Source organism: Doryrhamphus excisus, chromosome 4, assembly GCF_030265055.1.
Source record: "Doryrhamphus excisus isolate RoL2022-K1 chromosome 4, RoL_Dexc_1.0, whole genome shotgun sequence".
Taxonomy (NCBI): Eukaryota; Metazoa; Chordata; class Actinopteri; order Syngnathiformes; family Syngnathidae; genus Doryrhamphus; species Doryrhamphus excisus.
The window spans coordinates 75,167-95,734 of record NC_080469.1 but is presented as its reverse complement, the minus strand read 5'-3'; the positions used below and the strand labels follow the sequence as shown (position 1 = coordinate 95,734).

Below are 20,568 nucleotides of genomic sequence, written 5' to 3'. Positions count from 1 at the left end.
TCGGGTAAGTCTCCATTTTTTAGTAAAAACGTTCAAATCGGGTCTCAAGTCAAAAGACAAGTGGATCTGAAGTGGTGATCTTGACATTTTAGAGTCCTAAGCACTGTTTAGTGTTTACCAAATAAAAAGCCACAAGCGTTTTCTTCATTTGCGAATGCAAATGAAATTGTCCTTGTTAGCGTGTTGACGTCCTGGCGTTAATCACTGCCACCCTCCAGCGCTTTGGTGCTCACAGAAATGTAAGCCACACCCTTGTTTGTTTTTAAACTTGGGTTGATGTTAACAGATAATCCACAAAGCTGCTTACAGAGAACACACACACCCTTTATTTCTAAATTAGCAATTATGAAAGTTTACCGATGGAGTAAACTTTCATACAGCTAAAATCATAAATGCATAAAGCAAACAATAACCTCCTCCCCAAAAATGTCCAAGAGAGGAGAACTAGGATCTTAGGGGAAAATGCAACCTAAAAGCCTTGTACGCATGGACTACTACTCTCAGCATTCCTGTATGTGGTATCAAGATGTAGAATGGACTGAGCAAAGAAATCAAACAATGCACCAAAATGAGCCATTTCAAGAAAAAGTAGAAGCAGTTGGTGTTGACAAAATACAAAGATCCGACCTGAACCGCCGTGTAAACATAATACTATGTTTAAGCAGTAGTATAATCACGAGTAACCCTTCACTCTGGTGAGTACATGGTCAGTACCTTCTTCCTACTCTTTTTTTGAACATGCTGATTATGTTGTGTGGTGTACTCCAGTCTACGTAAATTGTATGCATGTTTAAGATTTACGTAGCTTGCTTGAAATGACATAAGTGGACATAAGGTCTCAGTGGTTGAATACTTTGAATGGAGGCACATTTTACTCAACACATTTCAAGCATTAAAAGACTAAAGTCTGAGTCTATAATGGCAAAAAGTTACGTTGCAAGTCTTTGATATTGTCAAGTCGAGCTCAAAGTCATGAAAATTGCAACTGGAGACTCACCTCTGGTACATCGAGAACAGGCACACAATCAGATTTACACTGGGGAGAATAAGTATTTGACTTTCTGCTGATTTTGCCAGATTACCCCCTGTCCATAATTATTATGGTAGGCACTGGAGCACAGAGAGGAGAGACTGAATGCAAACAAAACCATAAAAAAAGCTTATACATGAATTGGTATTTGGTTGAAATAAGTTCGTATTTGGGGCCACACGGTGGACGAGTGGTGAGCATGTTTGCCACGCAGTCAGGAGATTGGGAAGACTCGGATTCATCATGTGGAGGACAGCTGTCACACAAACACTTTTTTCCATTCAAACCTCCACCACCATGGCAGCTGACCTGCACAAGACTGAAACCAGCATGAAGAAGAAGCTTGGTGAGAAATTGGCTCAATCATTCGGAAACGGTAGACCACAATCTGTCACCGTCTGGAGCTCCACGCTAGATCTCACCTGTTGTGGTAAGGATGAGGGAGCATCCCACAAAGACGAGGGAGGAAAAGCATTAGTCAGACCTTGCTGTCATGGATTGGGTCCCCCTGCTCAGGAAGACGCATGTACAGACCCTCTGAACATTTGATGCGCTCACATGACACCGATATTACATTGGCCAACAAATGCTCTGTCCCGATAAACCTACCATTACATTATTGTAAGGGGGTCCTCTTGCAAGATCAGCAAGGACTACCTATGACTTCTGCCCAGTGTACGTCGTTTCCCAGCTCCCCTGGAAGTTAACGTTGAACATGTATGTGTCCATGCAGATCAATGGCACAGTGACAGAGAATCTCTCTCTGCATGATGCTGGGAAACTGATAGAGAAGTCTAAAGGGAAGCTGCAACTGGTGGTCCAAAGAGACCGCCGCCAGATTCTAGTCCGCATCCCCCCTCTTGCAGATTCTGACTCTGATAACGATGGTGAGTAACGAAGCAGTTGCACAGGATTAGTCTTACATTGTACTTCTGGACAGCGCTTTTTGTCCTATTCTATTGGGATGGCATGCCTATTCTCCTGTCAGTGACTTTCTCCGTCAGCAGGACTAAGCAAACACCAGGGCGTCTTCTGTAAAACTTTGAAATAGGAAAATATTGTCATTTCATTTCATGCCGTGTCATTGCAAATGTGGACATTGAATTTCTGGGGGACATGAGCCCATCTTGCAAATGTGCCAAAGTTTGACAACATCAAGTCCAGGTTCTTGAATTCAAAGGTGTTTCCCAAAATGGAGTCAGAGAAAGTTTTAGGTAGCAGCATGTTGATACAGAAGGAATGAATTCCTTTCTATTGAATTCAAGAAATAGCTCATAGCAAAACACCACGGTGGTGTCCACTTTGGTCTCACTGCCACATTGTGTCTTTGACAACAATTATGTAAGGTAAAAGTAACCTAAAGTCGGATTGTTTTACTGCTGAATAGCCAATGCAATCTGTGTGTCGGTGCAAACTCTAACTACAAGAGACAGACGAACGGGGAGAAGATAGAAGTGAGCAACACGGACAAACAAGTGGGACATTTGGGGAAGTAAGAGGGCAGTTAGCGATATGCCGAGGGAAAATAGAACACAACCAGGTCAAGTTGTCATATCGATGTGTAGCCTCTAAACAAACAGCTAGGCATTTTCCACATTCTAGCTTTTTTAGGCCATAGTCAACCACAAAACAACAATGGTTTATTATTACAAATATTTGGGACCCAATCACGTGTATTGTTTTGTCTCGTGAGCCAGTTGTTTTGTGACGCCCTTAGTAAAATGGCATAGCAACAAAACATTTCCGGTTTCTAATGAGTTCAGTGCTTTTTAAGCCTTTCAGCTTTACTCTGCGTTTTTCTGCTTGTTTTTGAGTTGCGTTTTTCTGCTTGTTTTTGAGTAATCCTGCTGACAGAAAAAGTCCTTAAAGGTGGAAAGGAAAGGAACGTTTTATTGGCAAGAATAAAAAAGTGAATGAAGCTGTAAATGTGTTTGATTTGAACAACATTTCTCACGTGTTTTGGGAAAGCATCCCGTTTGTCCTGGAAGCTGACTTATAAACCAACTGCTTCTATTCATGGAATCTGCTGTACACGCAAAAGACAATTGCTGAAAAGTGCCATTTTGTCTGTATTTTGTCTTCCAGATAATATGTCATTCTTTTAGATGGACATCAGCAACAATCCTTTTTCTAAGTGTAAAATGGCCGTGACACAACCAGACTAAGTTGTAAAGCTTTCACACCTATTTGCACTTCTTTCAACTGCTCTAAATCCTTTCTTAATACATGAATCATTTTCCTAACTAAATAAACATATTTCATCCACTATGTACTTTTGAATTGTGTTGTTAAAGTATGCATTGTTCCTGTATCTGCTACTTTCACATGTCTGTGAAGTTTGAATAAGGGTGATCGTTTATTTTTGTGAATACAGACGTTTGCATGACAAAGCGTGGTTACGTACCGTGAGTAATATGCTTTTTATTTGTGTATTAACATATTTGTGTCTTTTCTAACAATGTGTAGTAAGGTGGTGAATCCGATCCCTGCGGTGTTTTCTGTCACTAAGTTCTCATTGACGATGGATGGTTTTTATATATTTAGAACCTGGGACACGAGGGATGCTGTACTCTAGTATGAATGCTGATTCTGCTGCACATTTGCTATCTGACTTGGGGACCGCTGACGGTAGCGTCTGGGTGAGGCTGGTCCATGTTCATTATTCCACTGAAATGTGCAACTCATCCAATCCAGTCAGTTCAGAACATGAACACGACCTAGAAGTGCTTCCTCTTGCGTCATGTCACTGGGACTGCTTCTGGCTTCCCTGCATGCCTTGCGGAACTTGTCGTGTAGAAATTAGTGTTAACATAGTTATTGTTTACGTCCCACAGTAGAAGGAGTTGCCCTATCTGTGTTTACTTACCTGTTACTTGTTGTGATTGGCGCGTGGGTGGGGCAGGTATTGAATAGAGAGACTTAACATTACTGTCATTTTGAGCATTGAGTATCTCCAATTTCATGGGTTCTAACGTATTTCAAAATGGAATGAATACAAATAGTTAGCAGACAATGAAGCATCAAAGTTTCCTCCCTGGAGCTGCAATGTCAAGATGAATGGAATCATGAAAATCCCATTCTTTGAAAGGGTTTATTTGAGAGAGAAGCGTCAAGTTTCACTCCATAGTACACATCCCCTTGCATCTTTTTATATAACTGGTCTCCTTGTCGTCTATGATCTCTATTACCTTTTTGTCTTGGCGCTATCCTCATTTAATCCTCCATGTCCCTCTAATCCCACTTATCTCTTGCTGGATTGTCCCTGTGAAAACATAGCAGTGCCAGACCACCTTTAAGCCAAAATGTCTTATCTTGGAGAAGAAAACAAGGCTGCAACACTCTCAATAGCAATATGCCACTCAGGGCTTTGTCACGATGTGTTGTTTTCTAAGGGGCAGACTTAGTTGGTCTATGTATTGTTTTCTTGTCTGTTTTACTGACGTCTCTCACTCACACCGAGTCCCTAAAAAGCCGATTTACTTTCTGGTTGTCTCACCCGAGAGCAGTATTTTGTCCAAATTACCTCAGTCGGATAAAAACGGCTAAACTCAAATATAACTTCAAATACAAGTATGGCTCAGTTGCATAGAAATGATTTACTGAACCAGTTCCATTTGAAAAATATTACCATCAAAGGAAACATTTACAAAGAATATTCTAATATCATTTATTGACTGTATGATGTGCAGGCTGATTTATGGGTGCACTAAAATGAATGCAAAGCAATGGCTGAAGGTAGGATGTTTGTCAAAAAGCTCATAATTAATCATTATCGTAATTAATGGGCTGCTCTCTTTCTTGATTCAGTGGCATACGTGTTTCGTTTCTCCTTATGATTCTAATAAAGTCCTTGCTTTGTCCCAGGGGTTCACTTTCTGGTGTTGGGGCTTTCTAATAAACGTGGTGATGGTGGTTCTTGTGACGCTCCAAAAAGTATAGTTTTGCACCATTCACACATGTTTTTGTTTGTCTGCCAGACATATCGGAGATGGAATCATACCATTCATACTCCCCACCAGAGGAACGGAAGTCCCATCAGTCTGACCTATCGTCCCACTCGTCTAATGAACGAGACAACCCCAGGTAAGGAATCACCAAATCATTTTTGACTAGCTATGAAAAAACACATACACTCTTGATCATAATTGAAGCATTGAAATTGTCCAAACAAATGATTCACCACGGCAAAGTGGTTGCCCACGTTTGTTGTGAGTACCTCAAATGTCATCAAACATCAACATCGCTACAAAAACGTCTGCGCTGTTTAAACATTCTGAATGCAACAGATGATGTCTGCCTCTTGCCCTGCAACTTTGAACTTCCAACTCGGGTGTTCATGTGTGTATGATCCAGGGAAGGATCCGTGATGGCGATGGCCAAAATGTCAGCTATGGCGTCACCATTCAGAGTACCTGAAGACCCTCAGGCTTTGGCCAGCCGGGATAAAGACACATCACCTCATGTCACAGAGCCTCCAGGTCAGCCATCACCGGCTTTGCAGCAGCTCAAGTCATCGTACAACTATAGACAGTAACGTACATCTGTCATATTCCTAATATGTTTATTACCCACTGACATCGCTGTCTTAAAATGGCACCCGCACTATTTTACTGCTTGTGTATGCACATTCACATAACCAACGTTGGGCCAGCAAAGCCAAGGTCTGGCTCTGAGCAGTTCTGCTATCTGAGGTGCATCAGGCCATTAGACAGCTATGATGGATGGATTTGTTGTGGAATTGCCTAATATCGGCACGTTCATGTTTCTGCCCTGATTTCTGGAGACCAGACTGGGTTCACGGACGGAACTGGTCATTTAACACCAGACGAAAAATCAAAACCAATTGGCTCCCTTAACCTCTATGTGCCTGATGTTGCTCCACCCACAGGGAGCGTTCAACAGGGTGATATCTGGACTATGTGATGTCCACATGTGGCTTTACCTCTGATTTTGTTAGATGGATGTCCCTTCTCCCACCTCCTTTATTCCCCTTGCTATTCAACCATTGGCTTTGAGGGGAGGGGAAAGTGAAAGACATCATCCATACGTTGTCTCTCAGTACGGACGGCCTACCATTATATTCTGATATCTGGCCATGTCTGCCCCGCAACATCCACTATTTCCACAGTGTTGTTGTTATATCATTACCTTCAACTTTATCCCTGATAGATAAGAATCATTTGTTCCCATAATCCCAGTCGGATCTCACTTTTAATATCTGGTATGACCAAGGACTGCTAGATTAAGGACCTCCATAATCTATCAAACTTGCTTCCCAAAGATGCAGCAACATTTACCATGGATCTACTGAAGTACTAATGGGAGGAGGAGCCCACCATTGGGACAACATGGTACCGTGTGAGGTCCTCTTCAAAGTGCACTGATAAAAGTTCACCCTAACATCACTGACCACGCACCTATGTTGAGGTCATGTCCTTCCCTGAAGATGTATCGTATATATTTTCTACTAATAGGTTGTGTTGTGCCACAAAACAACATGATTTATCAAATAGTTGCAAGATTTGAAGTGCAAAGTGGCGTGTTGTGAATTGTCTGACAGCAAACCGGCTTTCCTCAACTAACGACAGTCTTTGAGTCCCCGGTAAAACATGTCACGTCAATCCCATGTTTTGTTTTTTTTGATGCACTTCTTGAGATACCCTTTTACAAATGTGGCAATGGAAATGCCAAAAAGGTGGACAGCTTTTCTGAAGTTAGCTTGGCAGAGAGGAAGAGTTTATCCATGCGCCATGAATGTGATTGTTTTAAATGTTTCATATATGGATTTTACATTGAGTTCCACTGGAGTTGGTTAATAATACTTTATATCCATATAACACTATTCTTCTTTATTTTAGTTACAACCACACCCAAGATCCTCCTCCGACCCAGTTCAGAAGATGAAAAATTATATGGGTGAGTTGTCTATCTATGGATTATTTCTCTTTGTCAATTACTGTACTTTTTATTTACACTATTTACAATTATGCAATTATTTACACAATTATTTACAATCCTGCACCACCATCCATTACATGTAGCGGAATCCCTGGCGTAGCAACCTGCAACAATATATTTTGATTCCTTGTTGTACAGTATTAACACTTTATGGGAGCAGGAACAATAAGCACGGTAACACGAAGAGCATCTGTACTTATTTTCCAAAAAACTGATGATGTTGATGGGATGTGCTTGCTAAAAGACTGAAATTGGCTTTTCTGCTGTGTATGTTTCTTTATTTGGATTTCTGCACCTTCTTTTAACACCTTCAGACTTGTATATTTTGTCTATAGCGATCATAATTGATCAGAAAAAATGAATGGATGAATATTAATATTTGATCTCCCTGCAGGCCAAACACTGTTATGGTCAATTTCCAGAAGGGTGACAGTGTGGGATTGAGGCTGGCGGGGGGAAATGATGTTGGCATCTTCATTGCTGGTGTTCAGGAAGGCAGTCCTGCTGAAGAAGAGGGTCTCCGCGTTGGGGACCAGATCCTAAAGGTAGAACATCTCGACACATTCAGTCTTTTTTTCTGGAAGATAAAAACATCTGGAAGGTCTGTAATGGTAAGCGTATGTCAGCCAAGGTTTGGTGCCTCTGGTATAAAAACGTGTAAAAAAAATCAAATAAAATGTGCCTTGACCAAACCACAGTAAGCCCACACAGACATGTTCCATATCTTTGCCAAATTTGTGGTAATACTGTAGTACATTTATATCATCAGTACAATTTCAATCATATTCCTCAACGTTATGAATAATGAGTGGATGTGCCTCATGAAACCGCACTGCACACCTGATAGCTGCAACTGCTTTCTTGTGTCTTTCAAGGTAAACAATGTGGATTTTCAAGGTGTCGTCCGAGAGGAAGCCGTGCTCTTCCTGTTGGAGATTCCGAAAGGAGATGTGGTCACCATTCTGGCCCAGAGCAAACCAGATGGTAAACATCACACAAGTTCAGACTGGCCACACAGAATCTCATCAGAACGCTTTGAAGTGCAACATAACTTCTATTTGAAACATTTAGTTTCAGTTTGTATCTGTGTTGGACCGTCACTGCGTGGCAGTTACATTCATTGTCCATAGGTATGAATCGTGTGAATAGCGTGGATGGTTGTAGGTCTATATGTGCCCCGTGATTGGATGGATGACTGGATAGACATTTTGCCTCAACAAAAAAAAAATCCAATGACGGCCAACTAAATCAATCAACAAGACAAATAATGTTGGTCATGAATGCAAAGAAACAACAAACTCCAAAAAAACGACTTCAATTCTTATCTATTGGTGTCTATTTAGAAACACTGCTCAGCGTAGATGATGAATGTATTACTTCGAGAGCCGATTTCCCTCCCTATCATAATTATGCATTTTTAATCTCCATTGAGGGAATGTAAATTAGGCCAACTGTCCACTTGTCACCATATTTAGCCTGCTGCTGGTTGGTTGGACAGTTGACACTGGCATGGAATGTAGAGCACAATACTGGAACGCAGCAAGGTACATAAAGTACAGTAGATTACTGGTTAATACTAGTTTATTACAACAAACTAAAGCAAGTGAAACCATTGAGTGGAATGATGCAGGGTGTGCTAATATATGGAAAGCTAAAGTTAACAAAAACCTCCACAGTGAGCCAAAATCGAGAGGAGGACCTGCAGCACACCTCCGGTGCGGAGAAGGAAAGAGTGATTAGTTGGCTGCTGAGAATGTAATCACCTCTGATGTCCCGGGCGACACGGGGGCTCCAGGTCATCCAGTCTGTCACCTGCAGATTGGACCAGCACCCCAAGCAGAGTACCCCCGGGGACGTAACACTCAAAAACACTGACCTTCAACTGGTGGAGTGGGACGTCATTGTGGGTGTGTAGAAGACAGCTAGTCTACATTCAAATATGTCAAATACAACCAATGACTTATATTGAATATTTGAGTCCTCTTTCTCTTTGGTACATACCCATTGTACAGTTATACTGTAAGTCAAATAGATTGAAGTAGAAATGCGTATTATTGGTATGCACAGTATTCCTCATTTTTTCTTCATGAAATACCATCATAAAAGTTTCCAAAATGCACTTTGTACGTATATAGTTATGTGTATCCATGTTTTAAAAGATGACAGGCACAAAAAGAACAAAAATACATTTGCTTTGGTTGACTTAAATCAAAGTGGGTCACCACGCATAAAGAAATGGCAGAATCCCTGCTGTAAACTGTATAAGGCATTAAGTATACAGTATTGTACACAACATGCAGTAACACAACATCAGGTCTTGTCCGAGCATCTTTCTCCTGGCAAATATTGAATGAATTGACTTGAGACCGTGTCCTTTACTTGGGTGGCTTGTCCCTTGCAGATGGCACCATCAAATCAGAACACTTTCTATTCAACGGTTTTGCAAAATTGTTTTTTTAAATAGTCATTTTTTACATAGATAGTATTTTTTAGAGTTTTTAAATTGTTTTAATTCAAGCAGTGAAAGCAAATGTAGGAATATGTGGTGATCTGCTGTCGTTAAATACTGGACCTACTCTATGTACTCGAGAAAAAAAAATATTTGTGCATAAATAATACAAATATTTAGTCATGTCCTTAGCAATAATTATCAGCCCAATATCAATATCAAAATGATATCGTCTAAATAAGGTGGACAAGCTAGCGATATCAACATATTGGTTTTATTTTTAAATCATCAATATTAGCAGGTTGTGAATCCCAAAGGGGCAGATGCCGGTTTACTTTACTCAAGACCATTTAGCTGTAGCTCGGGAATGGATTGTGGCAGTATGGGTTGAGAAAAATATTCATTTCCAAAAAAGAAACCAAATCTTCCCGCGTTTTAATTTTCTGCGCCCACCTTCGTTTGGCTTAATATTTGTGCTTCATGTGTCTTCACTTCCTCTTCAGTGTATAATGACATCTTGGTGTCAGGGCGTGGAGACTCCTTCTTCATTCGGACCCACTTTGACTTTGAAAAAGAGATTCCTCAGAGCCTGTCCTTCAGCCGCGGGGGCATCTTCAAGGTGGTTGATACGCTGTACGATGGAAAGCTCGGTAATTGGCTGGCTGTTCGTGTCGGCAAGGACAAGCAGCTGCTGGAAAAGGGCATTATCCCCAACAAGAGCAGGTGGGTCGGCTTTAGCTTGGTGCTACACCATCGACACAACACTCCGGAAAGCATTGGTAGGATTATCGTAGTACTGCATGGACAGTTGGCACATTTCTATGAAGTCTGGGGCACAGGGATGGAATCGAGCCAAAGCAATGAGCAGACTTTTAGCAAAGCATTCACCCAATCTATGTTTCCACCCTACCAGAGCAGAACAGATGGCCAGCGTTCAGAGTTCCCAAAAGGTCATTGCTGGTGATCGAGCAGATTTTTGGCGGTTGCGAGGCCAGCGGTCTTTAAAGCGGAAAGATGTGAGGAAGAACTGTGAATATGTAGGCACCCAGACCCTGGCCACCCGATTCCCGTCATATGAACGCGTGGTCCTTCGAGAGGGTGAGTGCAAATCCAGCTCCTGAATTTGAACAATTCAGCCTCATTTGACATTCCGAGCCTGATTTCTAGGAATGACGCTTTTCCATACAAGCCTTTTTAGCCATTTCTCGACTCCTCACGGCCATCAAAGCCATGTTCATTTTTGGCCCTAAAGTGATAGACTGCATTTGAAGTGTTTGTTTTGGGTTCTGCCAGTTGGCCCCCTGTACGACTGGTATCGGAGCTCAGTCCACAGTGCCGGCAGTAAGCCAGACTCCCCTTTGTCTCATCTTCTATTCATTACTTTTGTGGGCAGAATTTATCGATTCAGTCAGGGACTTGAGGTACCCTCGGTCTTGTTCAGGAGTCGGGGGAGGATGGCTGACAACATCAACAGGCGGGTTGATGTGGCATCTGCAGGGATGCGGACTGTGCATCAGTGATTACGTAACTTCTTCCGAGATTGTGAGAAAGTTTAAATCAATTTCAGCTTTTCTGTAACCACAAATATTGGGTTAACTGTCCCTTAGCAAGCAGGTTCTTCTGGCAAGGTTCTGGCTGGGTACTTGACCACTCTTCTCCGAAAAAATTGGTAGTGTTGATTCTTTGGCACAGGGCAGCATTGAAGGTAGAACCACATGAGTACACAGTTCTCCTGTAAAAATGCTGCACAACAAGATGGGATTTTCCCATATTTTTGCCTTCCATCTTCTGGTCAATGTGGAGAGATGTATACACGCTAACCAGCAGGTGGCGCCACAGTTGAACAGAGAGGAACAAGAGACCCATTTGAAGTCAGTGCCTCCAAACTGCTCATTTCCATTAAGGGTTTTTGAATATGTGACTGGAAAATGTAATGAGGGAATGCTGGAATACTAGAGCTGGAATGGAGCTTATGACTTTGACATACTTTCATTGATGCCCACGTCATTAAAGTGCTGTTTGATTTTTTCATTTTTTTCTACTTTAATTGATATTGAATGATTTATTAAAACAAAAAATACACCTGTCAGGTTTTTTTATTTCCTTTTTAAAAAAATAAAAATGAATTTCAAAAAGAAAAGCGGGATCGTCATGTACAGGCCAAATAGGTCAACTTTGGTCTCATCTCAACATGAAGACTTTTGTCCTGAGGTCATGCGGCTTGTCCTTGCGGGCAGTTGCAAATTTCAGTGGAGTTTGAAGGCGTCCATTTCAGAGCCGTCAGGACCTTCTCAGCCACAGCGGCGCTGGTGCTGCAGCAGTTCTCAGTTCATGGCAAACACGAGTCTTCCTGGTTACAGTTTCACTTTAGGTCTTTAGGTTACTTTAGGTCTTGGCAAAGTGTTGATAGCGCCAAACACTTGAGAACAGCACAGTAGAGTTTCAGCATAATATTGGATCCAAACATCTATCATACATTAGAACCTACAGTACGCTGTATACTCTTGTTCTAGTTGTTGGTGATTCTTGTCCTTGTTCCCTTGCAGCTGGTTTCCGGCGTCCTGTGGTACTGTTTGGTCCCATAGCTGATGCTGCGAATGAGAAACTGGCATCCGAAATGCCCAACTTATTTATTATTGCTAGTGAGTATTTGCCTTAGCATGGTTCCGAAGTGAATGACCACTTCCTAACGTTTCTTCAAACATCAAACTTGTATGATTGTCATGCTAGAAACCGAGCCTAAAGATGCCGGCTCAGAGAGGTCCTCGGGCGTGGTTCGCCTCAACACCATTCGGCAAATCATTGAGCAGGTACAGTATGTCATGTACTTGTGTCATGAACAATCCTTGACTTCCTCATGTAGCATCTTTCACTCCAGTCATTTGATGAAATGCAATTTAAGGGAGCGTTCCATCCCGACACACATGCTCCTACAAAAGCCTGTATGTTGTCAGAAGGAAATTTGGTGCAAATAATTGTCTGCGTGCACGCAGCCCGGTCGCACGAGCAAGGCAGGGGACCAGTGCGTGTGTAGCAAGTTTAAAAGTACTTTGCCTACATTGGCCGGCCTACTCCTCAGCTGTACTCTGTGGTTCTCCCACTGCAGTATAGCGTATCCAACATTCGAAATGCAAACATTGTGAATCAGAGTACGACTTTGTTGTCGGACATGTTGGTAAATTGGCACTGTGTGCAACATTACTGAAGGGTTAGCGCTCGGGGGGGAAACCAGAAGTATACTTTACTATATGCACTATATCCCAGGAAATATACCTTGTAGTTGTTGGTAAAATGAACAAGGAAGTGAAGAAGGGTGCTCTGATCATTTTTCCATGACTATATTGTTCACCAATATCACACATAAAAAGCCTTTCATTTGATCAAATTTCCCATTTGGTAAAATCTTTGTCCATATAGTTGCTGCATGTTGTTTATTGATTATTTATTTATGACACTGTAATTACTGTTATTTTGTACTTTGTAGTGGGCCCTTGTAGACATGCCGTTTGTTTTTTCAAATACAGGATAAGCATGCCCTGCTTGATGTGACACCCAAGGCCGTCGACACCCTAAACTACACCCAATGGTATCCCATCGTCATCTTCCTCAACCCAGACAGCAAACATGGCATCAAGGCCATGAGACAGAGAATCATTCCCAACTCCAACCGGAGCGCCCGCAAATTGTATGAGCAGGCCGTCAAACTGAGGAAAAGCTGCTCTCACTTATTCACAGGTTGGTGAGCAACACGAAACAATATCCATCGTTGCATGTTTCACTTGTCTTGCTTTGTCTTTGTGTACGCAAACCTCACCCCCTCCTCACCCCCAGAGGCCGTGCATCAGCACTATCAGCATCTCGTGCAAGTGCAGGGGGAGTAGCTCTGATGGTCTTGATGATCCCGAGGACAGGGTGTTCATTAGGTGCCGACAGGAAGTCGTGTGTCCTCATCCACTCGGCAACATCAATCATTTGGGCTGCCCGAGGTCCTCGCATTCTTTACATTTCTGCAAGTCAGGACGCAGGAAGTTGTTGTCGGCTCTTGGATGTCTGTGTTGGTGACTGGGCAGAACCATTTGACCATTTTACTTCTTGTGATGCCCATCCTGTCTGGCCTGACTGCCAGGGTGTTGTTCAGGGGTTCTGTGCAGTTCAGGGGACTGGAATGACAAACGTTTTTAAACGACTTTTAGCCTGTTTACTCACGCCCGCTAGCTTGACACTCAGGATCTGAGGGCCTGCAACATTGTCCCTGGCAGAAGCCTGACATCTTGTCTAGGACAGACCAGGCTGGAGGAGACCAGTTAAAATGGTTGGCTCCACGTGAATGGTCTGCTCCTGTTGCTATATTGCAGCTCGGTGATCCGCGCGTGTCCAAGACGCTGATACTCACTGACTGAAGCACCGCCTCTGGGTTTTCATGGTTCCCTCTGTAACTTTGGTGTCGTCCTGTCCAGCCACCATAGAGCTGAACTCGAGCAATGATGCCTGGTACGGGAGCGTCAAGGACTCCATCAGAGAGCAGCAAACGCAAGCCGTCTGGGTTTCTGATGGCAAGGTAACCACACACCTGGAAACGGGTCGGCTTTCATGCTCCTTTTGAAAGACAACCGGCTATCCTTTTTGGATTTCCTCATCATTTCTTCCAGGTTGTGAACATAGCTTTTTTTTTATCAATAGTGGAGCAACATTGTCAAGGCTGGATTTATGTTTACTGTTAACATTTTCAACCACAAAATCACATGATTATTTCAAACTGTAATCTGTAATGCAGCCATTTCAGATGTTATGTAATGATAATAATAATCATAATAATAATAATAATAATAATAGGCACGACGGTCGAGTGGTTAGCGTGCAGACCTCACAGCTAGGAGACCAGGGTTCAATTCCACCCTCGGCCATCTCTGTGTGGAGTTTGCATGGTCTCCCCGTGCATGCGTGGGTTTTCTCCCACATTCCAAAAACATGCTAGGTTAATTGGCCACTCCAAATTGTCCATCGTTGTTTGTCTATATGTGCCCTGTGATTGGCTGGCCACCAGTCCAGGGTGGACCCCACCTCTCGCCCAAAGACAGCTGGGATAGGCTCCAGCACCCCCGCGACCCTCGTGAGGAAAAAGCGGTAGAAAATGAATAATAATAATAATAATAATTATAATAATAATAATAATAATAATAGTAATAGTAATAATAGTAATAATAATATGCGGATCAGTAAGGGATTTGCCACTTAATGACCGTGGGGGAACGTGGGTCCCAGGCTGAGACCATGCAGTGGAGAAGGCCATGCTATAAATACTTTGATATGGGGGGCATCCTTAACCAATGGAGGGGGGGTGGGGGGATGATGCACTCCGGTCCTGTCGTTCTGACGATGTCCGCTCCAGGACGCTGACTTGTGTCCGTATCTCCTCCATCCCGGCCACCTGAAGCGCTGATGGCATGCTTGGCAGGCTCACTGTGTCTTCCTAGTCGCTGCCACTGTGGGCTTCTACACCTTTGCTCTGTTTTTCCTTTCTTTCTTTCTTCTCTCTTATGCTCGTGCTGTCCGTCTGTCCATCCCTTCTTCCTGTACACCCAAGATCCATCATGTGTCTCTTTTAGTTGGAGGAAGTAGAGAGTGATCTGGACTGCCAGGATGTGGAGCGTCTCTCCTTCCTGTCCGCCATGTCTGCCGACTACCTCAGCATGGACAGCAGGCTGACCTCTGACCTGGATGACACTGCAGATGAGGCTGGGACCTACACCGACAACGAGCTGGATACGGAGACCGTGCACGTCTCTGCCATTAGCCGCTCATCAGAACCAGTCACAGCTGAGGAGGTGAGTTGCAATCCATCCTTTCTAAACTAGTAGTACTTTTATTTATTTTATGTTAACTTTATGTCAACACATCCAAAACACACTCATTTCATTCCTATTTGTGTAATGCAGGGGTGTTCAGAGTGTGGGCTGAGGGCCATTGACGGCACGTGGCTGTTTTTTTGGGGGGGGGGTTTAACTGGGCATCTGCATGTAATAAAAATAGGATTAAACAAGACAAGTAAAAAAACGTGGAAAAAGAGCACTAATGTTACAAGAATAAAGACAAACTATTAAGAGAGTGAAGGCATCATATTAAAAGAAAACATCGCATGATGTTGACAAATGAAAGGAAAAGGGGGGGGGTGCTCAGTGACGTAGTATTGACAATCTAAAGTTAAGCTTCAAAATTAAATACTGACTTTATCAAGGCTGCACAGCGGCGAGTGGTTAGCACACAGGCCTCACAGCTAGGAGACCCGAGTTCAATTCCACCCTCCGCCATCTCTGTGTGGAGTTTGCATGTTCTCCCCGTGCATGCGTGGCTTTTCTAGCTTCATTGGCCCCCCCAAATTGTCCATAGGTATGAATGTGAGTGTGAATGGTTGTTTGACTATATGTGTCCTGGGATTGGCTGGCCACCAGTCCAGGGTGGACCCCGCCTCTCGCCCCAAGACAGCTGGGATAGGCTCCAGCACCCCCGCAACCCTTGTGAGGATAAGCGGTAGAAAATGAATGAATAACTTTATCGAAGCTGTGATGTATGGCGACATGTTAGGGCTTCAAACCTAATTGGGGTCTTCAGGTGGGCACCCGCCTTTATAGGTGCCTGGATGATACGCCCGGGACACCTCCAGAGAGCTGATCACCAACACCCGGCTTCCTGTGTGTGCCCCTTTCTCCATTCAACCCTTCTGTGGGCCACGTAGCGAACCTTGGCTCTGCATCCTCGTTGGTGTATTAGGGTGTTGCTTTGGAAGGCTCCTCCACAGCATCCTCCCAGGGAACCGTGAGCTTAATGATGTCAGCTCTGTGGAGGTTGGGTCACAAGGTCGCAGGTTTGTTGTGACAATCTCAGATGGAAAATAGAAGCTTTGCTTCAGGTCTGCCAAGATGGCTGATGTCCGATGTTGCGTGGACTTGAGCTGGTGTTGCATCTTCTCATCTTCTCTGATGAACACTCTTGCAGATGCTGAATGAAGCGGTGGCGGAGGCAGGGCATTGATCTTTGTGCGTCTGTAATAAAGTCACAGTTTTATGAGAATGAAGACATAATATAATGAGATAAAAAGGAAGAACAAGCCAAAATAATATGCTTTATCACTGATTACACAAACCATGTTTATTCTTCAAATACCGGTATAAAAATGTTATTGCATATTTACCTGGATTTAAAAAAATGTAAACGTGGCTTCTGCATCCTTTTGCTATTTTAGTATGCGTCCTTTGTGGAAAAGGTTTGGACACCCCCGATGTAACAGATGCCAGCTGGTGCAGATGTGCCAAAGTTCAGTAAAACCTTGGTTCTGTTCCAGGTGGTCCCACTTGACCCAAACCTACTCCAACCTTTTCCCATAAGAAATAATGTTAATCCAACTCATCCAGAAAGACAAAATGTCAAGGCTAAACACATTTTTATAGTTTTACGATAAACATCATCCGTCGGGTAAAAGTAACCTGTCTTACGACGGTCTAATTGCTGCTCACGTTCCCTTTTAGCGAGTGACCAATCTAACTTACAATCTAATTTAATATGCAGGAAACTATGCAAAATGCATATAAATATATACACATAATGAATAAAAAGGTTAGTTTTACCGTCATTGAAGACCTGATTGTTGCTAAATACGTGATGCGGCAGCGGGATTCCTGTTTTTCCTTGAATTCAGTAGTTCATCACCCCTAGGCTTTGCTTTTTGTTTGATCATCTTCAAAGTACGGCAAGATTCAGCCAGAGAAAGATGCAAGTGGCAGCGTTTCGATAAAGATGTTGACAAACATTGAATTGAAGAAATAACTCGGAGCAAAACACCAAGATGGTGTCCATGTTGTTCTCTCTTCCACATTGTGTCTTTGGCAACAATCACATCTTCAAGGAAGGCAGAGTAAGCTTAAATGTTCATTTATCCCTTTAATGCGTGTAAAACTTGAATTGTAATAATATCAAACTTTGTCAGACTTGTGGTGTAACTGTGTTAGTTAGCGAAGAACTACAGAAAACTACAAAAATACATTAAGAACACAGTTGGACTCTCACAGTGTATTCATAACACGACAAGACTTGCGCCATATTGTACGCCAAATGAATGTATGCAAACCGAGGCAACATTTTAGCGTTGATATTTGACATTAGCTGGAAAAAGTAAGCATGTACACTAAGCGAGGTTCCGCTGTATTTACATGACTTATGTTCAACTTCCATGGGACTTTTTGCTGCAGTCTGCTGTGAGCGACAGCAGGTCTGCATGCCATGTATGCGTGACCTTCCCCTGCATGAAATAGTCCCTGTCTTTGTGCCGTGTAGATATTACGCAGGTACAGCCCAGACATCCGCAATCGTATGAAAAAAAGCAGCCATGAAGTTCCCAGGAGGTGCAGCCCTCCGCCGGTCTTCCTGACCGATGCTAAGGTAAGAAGATTTGATTAACCTAAGCAAGCAAATCAATTCTGACATGTGACTTAAATGTCACACTTAAATGTGACTTATGTGACTTAAATGACATGTGACTAAACTGTTGAGGCACAGCGATGAAACACTTTCTAAGATTCCCTATTTCCTTGTGTTCCCCTTTTGTTTGCTGATGGTGCGTGACATGCGTGACATGCGTGACATGGTGGCGTGGGGTGGGGTGGGTTCAGTACAATCATCATCATGGAAAAGTCAAAAAATGATGTCTTTGGTTGAATATTGGGTGCATTCAAACAGAATATGTCAAACTAGATGGAGCAATTTCAGTCAACGTGGGGTGTGAAAGCTCGACTGAAATATATTCATATTGACATGCAGAAATATTTACAATGGATGCTGATATAGTTTGGATGGGTCCAATAATATGAGAATATGATTGAATATGTTCATATGTATAGTTTTTCACCAGGAGGGGGCGACAAATACCGTGCAACTGCTAGAACCGTTTCATTCCCTTGGAATGGAATTTCCAATGGCATTCCAGTCAATGTAGGGATTTATTCCAAAGGTAGCCCGTGTTCCCGACTCAGCTGAGCTACGTTGAAGCTGGAATGCTTAGGATTGGATGAAAAATGAGGAGGTGGCTGATGGCCGACTGGGTCAGTTAGAATGAACTCAGTCCGACTGACGTCACTCAATTCAACTTGGCATCAGTCGTCATATCGCCATAAAAGTTCCTCTGGTGCACAATGGAATCGTGCACTGAAGCGCATCATTCATTCCCTGAAATGGAGCACCAGCACTAATATTGTCTTGGAGTCATATTTAGCTGATAATGTCTGCTGATCAAGGTAGTACTTTTTCCCTTCTCTGCCTAGATAAAAGTACCCCTAAAGGAGGAATCGGCTCTTTTATCCGGCTCGGAAGTGGCGCACCAACACCAGCGCCAACATCAACCTGCTCTCCCAAGCTCTCGCCACAACTACGATTCTCCTTCCAGCAGTAGCCCCGCAAGCAGCAACAATGACCCCCCTCCACCAATCCCCCGCTCGGCTCACTCCTCTGCTCCTCCGCCTCCACCTCACCTCCTCAACTCCTTTGGAAAACCCCGGACTCTGGGAGCACCCAAATCCCATGCTGCATCCAAGGCCACCAGGACCACGGCGGAGAATACGCTTCCCTCCTCTGCACCTTTGCCCAGCGAGACTGTCGCCTGTTGGCAGCTGGAGGAGGCACTGCAGCCCGGACCGCCGGAGGACCCGTCCGTGAACTCCTTCATGGGAAAAGTCAAGGCCTTCGAGAAGCTGGATCACTTCGCTCGAGCCCACAGGATGCTGCAACTGCAGGAGGCGCACAATGCCAGGGTGGGTTTGGAAAAGAGGCTCCGTTTAATGGATTTCATTGATATGAAATCCATGAAATAAAGGCTCTAATCATCTTAAAAACGTACTTAGAAGGTTGTAAGCAGGTTTTCTACGCTCCAACTACCAACATATTTGATTCAGAAAGAAGGAATCCTACTTGCCAGAAAGTGAGTTCCCACAGTTAACCGCCATGAACGTGGGATTAGTGCATGAGGCATTCAAAGACTCTGTGAGACACACAAGCACCAGCTTTGATCTGCAGAACAGCAGGCTTTTATTGCAGGTTTGAACAGACAAATATTTGTAGTTAAGCATTTTCGACCCCGCACATTTGCAGATATTATTTGAATGTATTTTATGGAAACTGGCCATATGTTTATTTCCTCCAAAGGAGACTTTTTTGGCACAAAACCCATTTCACTTTCACTAAGTTGGTGCTAAAAAGCTTCAAATATCCAGCAGAGTACAGCATACATGTGTGAGGTTTGGATGGCTGAGCGCTTTGGATTGTACCTTGCACTTCCGCTGGGGGCGCCACATCCCCCCGTACTGTGAAAGGCATTGCAGGTGACTATGGAAGCTGGAGGGAACACCAGCGCTATGAAAAAATCAAGTTATATTTCAAGATATATTTTGAGTTATAAGTACATAATTCCACGTGTTCGTTCAGAGTTTTGAGAATCTCCAGTATGAATAGTCATGAAAATCATGAAAACGCAGTACGTCCAAACTTTTGGCCTGCACTGTACGTTCAGCCGCGCTTTCAGTTTTTGGTCTCAACAGCTTGAACTTGAACTTTCACGTACTTCCGCAATCTGGTCCATTCAGTCACTACCCGAAGGTCATGACGTTTGGCGCTTGAGTGCAAACCATGACGACCCATTCAATGTGTTTGCCGACATTTCCAAGAATGACATTTGAATATTTATTGATATATATTTATTGATTGCGTGTAGTGCATAAAGGTGGTCAATCTCTATCTGTAGGTGGAAATTGCCCAGAAGCATCCCGACATCTACGCGGTCCCCCTGAAGACGGCCAAACTTGATCACAGTCGCCCACAGCCCATCGGGTAGGCGACTGTTTCCCAGCTCCGATGTGAGTGGGTTTGCTGGTGTGTTGCCTATGTGAGTGGGTTTACTGGTGTGTTGATAATCCTGTTTGTATTGAGAGAGAGAGAGACAGAGAGAGAAGGTTTGGGCGTTGCACCTCGTCACATGAATACTGTCAATTAATAATCAAAATAACAATCTAAAGGTGTTGCACCACAAGTAAAACGACAATTAAAAATGTATTTCGTGTACATTATATCAAGGACAAGTGTATCCACGCCG

General features: G+C 43.3%; 1 protein-coding gene across 7 annotated transcripts in view; it reads left to right on the top strand.

The window, feature by feature from the left end:
* LOC131128489 (tight junction protein ZO-2-like) overlaps positions 1 to 20,568 on the top strand; it is a 57,291-nt gene that overhangs the window by 33,511 nt on the left and 3,212 nt on the right. For 5 of the 7 annotated variants that reach the window (XM_058071386.1, XM_058071385.1, XM_058071387.1 and 2 more), the window contains exons 7-22: positions 1,764 to 1,917; positions 5,008 to 5,113; positions 5,384 to 5,508; positions 6,889 to 6,946; positions 7,383 to 7,533; positions 7,864 to 7,972; positions 9,941 to 10,160; positions 10,351 to 10,535; positions 11,984 to 12,079; positions 12,168 to 12,247; positions 12,962 to 13,172; positions 13,895 to 13,995; positions 15,044 to 15,262; positions 17,766 to 17,870; positions 18,749 to 19,234; positions 20,221 to 20,306. In XM_058071386.1, the coding sequence (XP_057927369.1) occupies positions 1,764 to 1,917; positions 5,008 to 5,113; positions 5,384 to 5,508; positions 6,889 to 6,946; positions 7,383 to 7,533; positions 7,864 to 7,972; positions 9,941 to 10,160; positions 10,351 to 10,535; positions 11,984 to 12,079; positions 12,168 to 12,247; positions 12,962 to 13,172; positions 13,895 to 13,995; positions 15,044 to 15,262; positions 17,766 to 17,870; positions 18,749 to 19,234; positions 20,221 to 20,306 (2,492 nt within the window). Of the gene's footprint in view, positions 1 to 1,763; positions 1,918 to 5,007; positions 5,114 to 5,383; positions 5,509 to 6,888; positions 6,947 to 7,382; positions 7,534 to 7,863; positions 7,973 to 9,940; positions 10,161 to 10,350; positions 10,536 to 11,983; positions 12,080 to 12,167; positions 12,248 to 12,961; positions 13,173 to 13,894; positions 13,996 to 15,043; positions 15,263 to 17,765; positions 17,871 to 18,748; positions 19,235 to 20,220; positions 20,362 to 20,568 lie in introns of all 7 variants that reach the window. The other 2 variants (XR_009129647.1, XM_058071390.1) reach the window with 2 other exon arrangements.